The sequence below is a fragment of the Dama dama genome, chromosome 4 (assembly GCF_033118175.1).
Source record: "Dama dama isolate Ldn47 chromosome 4, ASM3311817v1, whole genome shotgun sequence".
Taxonomy (NCBI): domain Eukaryota; kingdom Metazoa; phylum Chordata; class Mammalia; order Artiodactyla; family Cervidae; genus Dama; species Dama dama.
In genome coordinates, this window is record NC_083684.1 from 54,794,333 (window position 1) to 54,805,726 (window position 11,394).

The window sequence follows — 11,394 nt, forward strand, 5'->3', positions numbered from 1 at the left end:
GAGAATTGAGGGGGGATGAAGAGGTCGGGTGCGCCTGGACACTTGGGCAGAGCTCTGTTCTCCGACGGTTCCTTCCACGTCCAATAGGGGGCGCTCAGCGGACCATGAAGCAGAGCTCGTAGGTCGGAGGGATGTTGCCAAAGCCTGAGACCTTGGGCGTGATGTCGATGTCAGCAGGTGGTACCAGAGAGCGGAGGGAGAAGTTTTGAAGGATGGAGGTGAAGTAGAGGAAGAGTTCCATGCGGGCCATGGCCTCGCCCAGGCAGATGCGCTTTCCTGTGGGCACAGAGAGGGGAAAAAGGGGGCGGGGGGAATAGTGGGGAGAGGCAGACCCGGAATCATGGAGAGGGTTCCGGTCTGACCACCGCTCAGCCTCAGCTGCCTTCTCTGTATCTCTGGGGTCGTGATAATACCCACTTTTTAGGGTTATCATAAAGATGCAGTGGGTTTCTACAGTTAATGCTCCGCTAGCATCAACACGTGGACGCTACTTCACCGATGGCGCACATTCCAACAGATTGTAAGACAGAATGGTTGTAAAGGATCCATGCATTTAAAGTCTTTTCATTTCTGGTTCTTTTTAAGGTTTAGGAAGTGCCTACAAGGTGCCAGACACTGGTGAGGGAAAACAAAAGCTCACACTTAGATAGTGCTTGATCTACCAAAAAAAAAAAAAACAAAAACAAAAAGAAGTGAATGTATATATATGTGTAACTGATTCACTTTGCTCTACAGCAAATTCTAACACCTTGTAAATCAACTATACTCCAATAAAAATTCTAACAGCAATAGTGCTTGCTGTTTGTCAATCACTCTTCCAATGCTTTGGAGAGATCAGTCTCCATTTTACAGACAGGGAGCTGAAGTAACTCATTCATGGCCCCACTGATGGTGTTTGTAAGTGGTGGAGTGTGCTGCACTGACACCAGGTTCAATATAGCTTACACTTAAAATACGATTTTTCGAAGATACTGTATTATGAGTTACCAAGCTGCTGTTCATTGGGTGTATCTTTCCTGCTGCCTGTTTTATACTGTCGGCAAAATAAGAATCTTTTAACATTTTTAAGTGGTTAAAAAATCAGGAGAAAAATAATATTTTGTGACATGTGAAAATAAAAATTCAAGTGTTAATGTGCATAGTTTTTTTATTCTGCATCCATCACAGACATGCTTTTTTCTTTTTATTGTTTTTTGCCCATGCCATGCAGCTTTCAGGATCTTATTTCCCCCACCAGGGATTGAACCTGGCCCCATGCTGTGGAAGCTTGGAGTCCTAACAACTGGATCACCAGAGAATTCCCCAGGATGGTTCAGCAGGTAAAGAACCTGCCTGTGACACAGGTGACATGGGTTCAATCCCTGGGACGGAAGGATCCCCTGGAGGAGGAAACGGCAACCCACTCCAGTATTCTGGCCTGGAAAATTCCACAGACAGATGAGCCTGGTGGGCAACAGCTCATGGGGTTGCAAAGAGTCAGACACGACTCAGTATCAGCATCATTATTTATGAATGTCTATGGGTGTTTTCACAGTACAATGGTGTAGACTGCACAGTTCAAAGACCAGCGAAACCTAAAATATTTTATATTTTGGCCCTTAGAAAAAATATGCTGGCCTCTATTTAGTGCAATTACTTTTCTAATTATCAGAGTCCATGGTCCTGATATTCCATCATTCTGGAATTCTGGGATTCTAGCATTGTATGAGTCTATGAAATAGCACCCAGCTTCCCAATCAAACCTGAATGTCAAATACAGACTAATGATTGGGGGACATATCTAGGGTGTTTCTGCAGAGCTGTTGGGGGTGGGGGGACTCAGACCATAGACACCTACCAGATGAAAAAGGCACAAAGGCTTCATTCTTCTTGAAGTGGCCTTGCTCGTCCAGGAAATGTTGTGGATAGAAGGCATCTGGGTAGCGGAAGTATTTGGGGTCTTTGAGGACAGAGCCAAGAAGAGGAAAGACGTCGGTACCCTGGGATGAAGATGGGCTCAGTTAGGAGAAATCAGTGTTGGAGTATGGAGAATGGTAGGGAACCAGGAGGAGTGGGGGTACAGTGGGGTACAGGGGGAGGCGGGGATGACAGTGGAGGTGCAGCTCCACCTTGGGCAGAAGGTAGCCTCGGAAATGAGTGTCCCGGATGACATTATGGGGGACGCCCATGGGCACGATATCTGTAAGTCTCTGGATCTCATGGATCACGGCATCTGTGTAGGGCATCTTGGCCCGGTCATCGACACTTGGGATCCGGTGTGGTCCAATCACCTGGTCAATCTCTTCATGGATCTTGGCTGGAAAAAACCAGAACACACAGCAGACAAAGATGCAGGAGGTGTTTCTGGAGGCCAGGATTGGGTCATAGGTTTGTGTCTTCAGCTCTGTATGTATTTGGACTGTCTCTTTATTCTTAACTGTGGACACATTGGTGGGGCTAATAAACACTCTTTCCAGTAGTCACGTACAGATGTGAGAGTTGGACCATAAAGAAGGCTTAGTGCCAAAGAATTGATGCTTCTGAATTGTGGTGCTGAAGATTCTTGAGAGTCCCTTGGACAGCAAGAAGATCAAACCAGTCATTCCTAAAGGAGACCAACCCTGCATATTCACTGGAAGAACTGATGCTGAAGCTGGGGTTCTGATACTTTGGCCATCTGATGCAAAAAGCCAATTCACTGGAAAAGACTCTGATGCTGGGAAAGATTGAAGGCAGGAGGAGAAGAGGGCAACAGAGGATGAGATGGTTGGATTGCGCCACTGACTCAATGGTGAGTTTGAGCAAACTCTGGAAAGATGTATCTGGAGATACTGAAGGACAGAGAAACCTGGTGTGCTGCGGTCCATGGGGTCGCAAAGAGTCAGACACGACTTAGTGACTGAACAACAACAACAATGCATAAAGCCCATGGAGTTGTAAATTGCACATGTAATCCAGTATGCAAGTGATTGAGGTGTCCATTAAATATTAGATGATTTATATTAGTAAAAGACAACTCAGACAATGGAGGAGAAACTAGATGAGTCTGAATGGAAATGTTAGTCTCTCCCATTGTCTGTAACAAGAGAAATTTGTTAGTTTGTTTTGAATTACGTTAGAAGGTATGCTCAGGTAATCAGTTGTGTCCAACTCTTTGTGACCCTATGGACTATATATAGTCTGCCAGGCTCCTCTGTCCATGGGATTCTCCAGGCATGAATACTAGGGTGGGTTGCCATTCCCTCCTCCAGGAGATTTTCCTGACTCAGGGATCGAATTCGCATCTCCTGCATTGCAGGCAGATTCTTTACTGCTGATTCACTGGAGAAACCACATTAGAAGGGAGAGGGGCCAAAACTGGGACTTTTTCTTTGGTGAGTAAATGAGTTTCTCATTACTGGAGTTACCCAACCAGACCAGATTACAGTTTACTGGCAATGGATTCCATTTGATTCTGCCACTATAGTTGGCCAAATAATGGCCATCAAGGATACTACCTTCTAATGCCTGGAACCTGGGGATGTTACCTTCCATGACCAAGGACAATTTGCAGATATAATTAACATAAGGGTTTTGAGATGGGGAGATTATTCTGAATAATCCATATTGGCTCTAAAAGTAACCACAAGTGTTTGTATAAGAAGGAGGCAGAAAGGTTAGAGTCAGAGAAGGAGATGTGACAATGGATACAAAGAGAGATTTGAAGATGCAATGCTGCTGACTTTGGAAATGGAGCCCAGGAATGCAAGAAATACAGTTCCAGAGGTTGAAAAAGGCAAGGAGTCAGATCAACCCTGGTTTGACCCAGTGAAAGCCTATTTGAACTCGTGAAATCCAGAACTATTAAGATAATAGATTATTGTGGCTTTAAGCTACTAAGTTGCTCATAACTCACCACATAAGAAACTATCTTCTTCTTGTAATTCAGTCACTAAGTCATGACTTTTTGTGACCTCATGGACTATAACACGCCAGGCTTCCCTGTCCTTCACCGTCTCCCAGAGTTTGCTCAGATTCGTGTCCATTGTGTCAGTGATGCTATCTATAACCATCTCATCCTCTGCCGCCCCCTTCTCCTTTTGCCTTCAGTCTTTCCCAGCGTCAGGGTCTTTGCATCAGGTGGCCAAAGTATTGGATAAGAAACCATGACAGGCACCAAGCAGAAGATGAAATTAAATGACTTTCCAAGCCAGAGATTCTGAGATTCCACATCCTGAGGTTCTAAAGTGTGAAGAGTTGAAAGCTGTGTGATTGTAAAGTTTCAGGATGATGTCTTCTTTCCTGTGGGGAATGAGGTCTGCCAGGTAAGCGGCTCAGGTGGACACTCACCTTCCACCTCAGGATGCTTCATCATGAGCAGCAATCCATAGCGGAGTGTAGAGCTCACTGTCTCAGTGCCAGCGAAAAAGAGGTTGAGGGTGGTCAGGACCAAATTCTTGAGGTTGAATTCTGTGTGGGGGTTGTTTTTATCCTGAAAATGAGAGAGATGATAAATAGACTCACCATCTTCTGCCTTCATCTTGTTTTCTCCCTGTGTATAAGGTAGGGCTTTGTGAAAACGACAGATGGGTGAACCAGGTGAGTATCTGGGAGAGGAAACAGTCAGAGCAAAGGTCCTGAGGCAGAGGTGTGTCTGGTGAGGAACAACAAAGAGGGGGCCAGTGTAGCTGCCAGGATAGTTGGAGTGTAGTGAACAATGGGGAGAATGAGGGAGAGGGAAGTAGAGATTGCCTTGTCAGATTTGAAAGTTCTAAGACATTAGGGTACATGATTTCAAACTGCTGAAGGACTTCCCTGGTGGTCCAGTGCTGAAGAATCTGCCTTGCAATTCAGGGGTTGCAGGTTTGATCCTCGGTCGGGGAAGTAAGATCCCATGTGCTTTGGAAATACTGAGCTCTTGCGCACATGCTGCAACTAAGACCCAACGCAGCCAAACCAATAAATAAAAAATAAACAAAGGTCAAATTTCAATCAAATATCTGTTTGTCAAAAACAAAACACCTGCCGAGTACAGAGGTTCTACAGTAGAAAAATAGAAATTTCTAAATTTATAAAATCCTAAGAATCCATGATGCAGAGTTACTAAGCTTCTAAATTGCTATATCTCTAAGACTAAACTTTTAAAAATTTTTGGAAAAAAAATTGATTTCTTAGCCACACCACGTGGCACATGGAATCGTAGTTCCCTAACCAGAGATAGAAACCACAACCCCTGCATTGGAAGCTGAGAAGACATTAAACTTTTCATTTTAAAGTTTAAACTCCAAAGCTTAGACTTTAAATGTTTCAGCTTGGCAAATTCTAAGACTCTAAAAATGCATTCTACGTTTTTTCTGTGTTTGCAAGTCTCTGGCGTATCAGATTAGAAAGGTGTACGATTTTAAGTGTCCATGTTCTCAGAAGTTTTAGCTTCAAAGTTTAAGAGTGTAAGAGTTTATACCTTAACAGTTTCTATATCTCATCTATAAATAAAAGTCAACCTGGTGAAACAATGCTTGGCGCTTGACATACTGTCATCAATATGTTTACAGATGAGTCTAAAGTTGTAGGCGCTAGGGATTGGAGAGATGAGAGGAAAGGACTGGGGGCAGAGGAAGAGGGACCTGGTGCATCTTGATGAGGAAGCAATCAATGAAATCCCGAGGGTTCTGGGGGTCAAGCGAGGCTTCGTTGATCTTGACCCTGGAGGCAATGAAGTCCTTGAGCTCCTCTATCAAGTAGTAGATGCGATTGTGTCTTCCTGGCAAATATTGCATGATTCCAGAATACATGTCATACAACTGTGGGGAATAAGCAAGGGATGTTTGTTAGCAATGGGTACCAGAGGCCAGCCTGGGCTGAGTCTGGAGTCCAATAGCTGGGCTTAGCATTCCAGCACAGGGTCTGAGAATTGCATGAGGCTATTTGCTTCTTGGACACCCAGGGCATTTTTGATACTTGCCTCCCAAGATTGTGGGGAGGAGTTAGTGAGGAAGAGGCAGGGGCTTAGTTAACAGAGGTTGGGGGCTGGACAGAGAGATGGCTGATGGGCACCTGCGCCCAGGATGTGCTCATTTCTATGAAACTCTGGTTGATCATTTGCAGCAACTTCAGGAACTGCTCATCCTCATAGTCAAAGCGACTTCCAAAGACGACGGAACTGATGACGTTGGAGACAGTGCGGCTCAGGAAGAAAGTAGGTTCGATGCGAGCCCCTGAATAATGGAAGTTAGAGGCCATGAGTAGGAACATGGAATGTGACATCATTCAGTTGCAGATATGTGTCCTGGCTCAACTGCTTAATAGCATTTGATAGTGATTTCATGTTTGTGTTTTGAGTCTAACTTTCCCAATGTGCAGGTTGGTTTAACAAGCACCCGAGAGACTTCCCTAGTGGTCCAGTGGCTGAGACGCCATGCTCCCAGTGCAGAGGGCCTGAGTTCAATTCCTGGTTTGGGAACTGGATCCCACATGCTGCCACTAAAGATCCTGTGTGCCTCAGCTAAGATCTGGTGCAGCCAAATAAACAGATAAAAATATGTGAAGATTAAAAAAATAGCCACCTCATTGGCTCATGAAAATTCAATGTTAATTATCAATGTAAAATACTTAGCACAGTGCCTGACATGTAATAAACATGTGAGAGATGCTGGTGGAGCTGAATCCTTATTTTTTGTTATTAGAAGTTAATTATACTGGGACTTCCTTTGTGGTACAGTGGATAAAAATCTGCCTGCCAAAGCAGGGGACACAGGTTCGATCCCTGGTCTGGGAAGATTCCACGTGCTGAGAAGCCGCTAAGCCAATGCCCCACAACTACTGAGCCTGAGTGCTCTAGAGCCTGAGAGCTACAACCACTGATCCTGTGCGCTGCAACTACTGAAGCCCTCTCGTCAAGAGCCTGTGCTCTGCAATGAGAAGCCCACACACCACAATGAAGAGTAACCCCTGCTCACTGCAACTAGAGACAGCCTGCACAGAAATGAAGAACCAGTGCAGCCAAAAATATTAAAAAAGAAGAAAAAAAAAGAAGTTAACTGTCCTGGAGAGTCACAGAGTTTTGGAAAGAAGTGGAGGTAAGGGATGCACTAAAAAATAGAAAAGAATGGCTAGATTTGGTCTATCTCTACCAATGATTCCATCTGCACTATTTAAAAAAAATTCTTCCCTTGGCCTCAGCTGCACCATCTATAAAACGAGATGCTGGTCAGGCCAGTGGGTATGGGGACAATTTCCCTAAAGCAGTGCATATAATCACAATTAGTTTTGCAAATAATTTTTAGGGGTACCTGAGTATACAGAGTCTTTATGCAGACCATTTGGCACCCATGGAGCCCAAGGGAGGAGTCTAATGTAGAGAAATTTGTCTCTATTTCTGTATCTAATTTATTCATCTCTGTATTTCTTGGCCTCTGTGTCTTTTTTCATTAGACCCAGACATTCCAGATCTTATTTTTGGGTGCATCATGGATGCCTTTAAAAATGTAATGAAATGGTATAATGTTTCAGATTCGCAAGTTGAAAAAGTTCTAAAAATCTTTCACAACGATGTAAATATATGTAACACAACTGAACTGTACACTTAGAACAGTTTGTTGTTGTTGGGTTGCCAGTAAATGTCCGACTTTTGGGGACCCCATGGACTGCAGCACACCAGGCCTTCCTGTCCCTCGTCATCTCCTGGAGTTGGCCCACATTCATGTCCATTGATTCGGTGATGCCATGCAACCATTTCATCCTCTCATGCCCTCAGAAATAGTTAGAGGGGCAAATTTTTACATTATATGGTTTTTACCCAAATTTCGTGTTTTTGTATGTTTATGTGTGAATATATACCTAGCTAGATAGATAAATTTAATCCTATCACCACAAAAAGGCATAAACTCACATATTGCCAAAATCTATACTTGATATGAAGAGCTCAAAAACTCCTTAAGATCCACTGACTCAAGTCCCTGGACAAGGGATCTCTAAGGGTCTTTAAGTGTTAACTTTTAACATGGAATCTGGCTAGAAATCTCAGTAAATCCTTCATCTTCTTCATCCTTTCCCACTCCCAAACTTTCTCCCACTAAAGCCTATCTTCTCATGACTGAGCTCTCTACACCCCCGCCCCCCAAGTCCCCTTGTAGCCCTCCTGGCTGGTGTCCCACATACCCTTGGTCTTGCGTAATTCCACTAGTAGGAAGCCGGCCTCCTCCTGGATCCGCTCCTCAATGCTCCTCTTTCCCATCCCGAAGTCCCGAAGAATGGTCAGGGAGAAGCGTCGGAGAATCCTCCATCGTTCTCCATTAGCCAGAGCGACACCTGCAGGGATTTCAGGGTCAGGCTCCCGTCTCCCCTCTTGTTTGTGCCCAGCTCTGTGCTGGACTGGGAAGGTGCCAGGATACGACAGCTGTAAACTTTCCCCTCGGGGATGCCTCGTTTAACCTTCCAGGTTTAATGGGGAAACTAAAGTTCCCTCCCTACTGGACCCCCTGAAACAGCCCAGGACTGAGACAAAGGAAACAGGCTAGTAATGACTGTGGGAGATTAAGGAGAGTTTCTTACAGGCTAGAGACCTGGAACTGGATAACTGCATATAATGGGTGGATGCCTAGGAATATGGGGGGGAGATATAGATAGAATGGGCTTCCCTGGTGGCTCAGTGGTAAAGAATCTGCCTGCAATGCAGAAGCCACAGGAGATGTGAGTTCCGTCCCTGGGTCAGAAAGATCCCCTAGAGGAGGGCATGGCAACACATTCCAGTATTCTTGCCTGGAGAATCCCATGGACAGAGAAGCCTGGTGGGCTAGGGTCCATAGGGTCACAAAGAGTTGGACATGACTGAAGCAATTTAGTATACAAGCATAGATAGAATGTCATATAGAGTACATGGGAATGGGAAGACTTTATATATTCTATGTTCTACTTGGATTCTCTAGACATATGTGTAAGTGTTCACAGAAGATCATACCTGTACACTAATACACCCACACAAAAGGAGTTACCATGTAGTAAATAGTATTTAGAAGTTTCTGGATGTGCATGCATCGGTGAATTAATGTTTGGAAATTTGATGAAATGATTTTGATAGGTTAATGAATGGAAGAAAGTGTTTGTGACTGGAATGACTGATGAATGGATGGATGAAAGACTTCTGGATGGGTAAAGGGCTAATGGATGGATGGCTGGAGATGTATGGGTAAATGGTTGGAAAGATGTATGGATGACTGAATGATTAATAGGTGGATGAATGATGGAAGGAGAAATGAATGGATGGATGAAATGATGACTAGATGGGTAAATGAGAAGATGATGTACAGGTCAATTTATTGGAAAGATACTGATATTTGTATAGAAAGTCTAATGAATGAATGAATTTTTTTGGCTGTATGGATCAATGGAAAAATGGATGGATGGAAGGAAAGGTATAGGGCTAAATGGGTGAATGAAAGTATCAAAAAATGGTGTGAGGCTGCTTGGAATTGAATGATGTGGGCAGTTAGAGACGTGCGTGCATGCTAAGTTGCCTCAGTCGTGTCTGACTCTTTGTAATCCTATGGACTGTAGCCCTTCAGGCTCCTCTGTCCATGGGATTCTCCAGGCAAGAATTCTGGAATTCTGCCTCTGGAGCCATTAGAGATTGATGTGTAGGGAACATTAGAAAGGTATCTGTGGAGGATGCAGAGACCTATGGGTTGGGTCTGTGTGTGTATATATAGGAAAATAAAAAGTAAGCTTGGGTATGAGAGCTTGGTGAATTACAAGAGTGCCATTCGCCCATCAAAAATAACACAAGTAACACAGACAATCCTCTAAAGTCAGACAGTTTGGGTTCAAAGTAAAATGATTCTACCACTTACCATTACTACCACTGTTTCTTATTCTCAAATTCCTCATTTGCAAAATTAGGAAGACATTAATAGCTCTCAGAGAAGTCACAGCAGTAATTCATTTAGAGTACTTATCAAAGAAGTGGGGACATAGAAGTACATTACACTTTGTGATCACATTTTGTTTTTATTTTTGTTGTTGTTGTTACCTACCATGACCTTGGAAGTTTCGCTCTATTGAAGCCAGTTCTCCACGGCCACTGAACTCATCTGCTCGATCTACCAGGGCCTCCTTCACTGCTTCATGTCCACATAAAACAACCACTGGCCGGGGACCCATGTACACGGTGAAGACTGGACCGTATTTCTCCTTGAGCTGAGTGAAGGAAGACATAAGAGGAGGTGGCTGATTGCAGTAAATAAGTGACAACCAGTCAAGGATTTTAGGAGATGGCGATTTCAAGGAACATGGGAATAACAGATAAAATTGAGTCCTGGGCTTGGAAAGCCTACTGATAAAAAGACACAGAAGTCTTGGCTTCTGTGATCCTGGGCAAGATCCCCCAATGCTGCTACAAGCCTTGGTTTCCACATCTGTAAAACAGTGGACCTAGATGAGATGGAATTCCAAGATCCGTGTGTCTCGTCCTGAAGTACTACCTTTTCTAGAATAATCCTAAGATTTCATGATACTGAGTCAAAGTCTGAAGACCAACAGAATGCAAGAGTTCTTGTGTCTAAGGATAGAAGGTACTGTTTATTCCAGGGACTTGCCTGGAGGCCCCGTGGTTAAGACTTTATGCAAGGAGTGCGGGTTTGATCCCTGTTCAGGGAACTAGGATGCCACATGCCTTGTGGCCAGAAAACCAAAACAGAAAAACAGAATCAATATTATAATAAATTCAACAATGACTTTAAAAATGGTCCACATTAAAAAAACTCTTTAACAAGTAGTGCAATGCAACATATTTTTCTTTTTAAAGAAGAAGTTACTGTTATTCCAAAGTCCTGAAGGTCTTAAGTTTCAATGTGCTAGGAGTCTGTGTTTCCAAGAGTTTAAGATTCTGGAATTCCAGAAATCTAAGGTTATGTTTCCAAGAGCCTTTGTTATAGAACTCAGAAATTTCTACACTATCTCTCTATAGAATGAGTTGCTTCTAGCTGTGTGAAAGTAGACAGACTCACCTTCATGAAAGACTGAAAAGTGGCATCAGTACGAACTTGCAACACGTTCCCCAGGAAAGGGATTGGTGTGGGACCAGGCGGCAGCTTTCCCCCTTTGCTCATCCGTTTCCAGGCCATGAGGATGAGAAGATAAGACAAGCAGAGTGCTAGAAAGATGGTGAAGGCCCCTCCCAGCTCCATGGTGCCAGGTCGAAGGACTGTGCCCAGGGCACCAGATCCTACCTAAATACATCCTGGGAAATCAACTCTGCAGAAATCTGAACACCCTGGGATTCAAGTTTTCTGGGTATGGTTGTCATGAGGGAAGAGATTGCTTTATCTGGGGGGTAGTTATATAACCTATAATCTCCCACCTGTAAAAAGGTGGATTGAATTCACCCAGGGAAATCTACTGGGGACGTACCCCTTTCTTCATATTTCCCGTCTCTCAGTTCTC

The 11,394-nt window shown here is 43.9% G+C and overlaps 1 protein-coding gene across 1 annotated transcript; it reads right to left on the bottom strand.

Moving 5' to 3' along the window:
- Positions 1-92: 92 nt before the first annotated feature.
- On the bottom strand, positions 93-11,138 carry LOC133055095 (cytochrome P450 2G1). Its single transcript, XM_061140560.1, has 9 exons — positions 10,959-11,138; positions 9,987-10,149; positions 8,116-8,265; positions 6,013-6,173; positions 5,583-5,759; positions 4,309-4,450; positions 2,109-2,296; positions 1,838-1,979; positions 93-276 (listed from the first exon to the last, which is right to left on the bottom strand). The coding sequence occupies exons 1-9, from the start codon at positions 11,136-11,138 to the stop codon at positions 95-97; spliced, it is 1,485 nt and encodes a 494-aa protein (XP_060996543.1). The 3' UTR covers positions 93-94.
- Positions 11,139-11,394: the final 256 nt, after the last annotated feature.

What these genes read in the sequence shown, in the direction of transcription:
- LOC133055095 (XM_061140560.1), bottom strand. Translation starts at nt 11,138, where the DNA reads ATGGAGCTGGGAGGGGCCTTCACCATCTTTCTAGCACTCTGCTTGTCT. An exon ending in TGAGCACATCCTGGGCGCAG is followed by an intron (nt 5,760 to 6,012) that starts GTGCCCATCAGC and finishes TATTCCCCACAG; the next exon opens with TTGTATGACATGTATTCTGG. An exon ending in TCCTCATCAAGATGCACCAG is followed by an intron (nt 4,451 to 5,582) that starts GTCCCTCTTCCT and finishes TCTCATTTTCAG; the next exon opens with GATAAAAACAACCCCCACAC.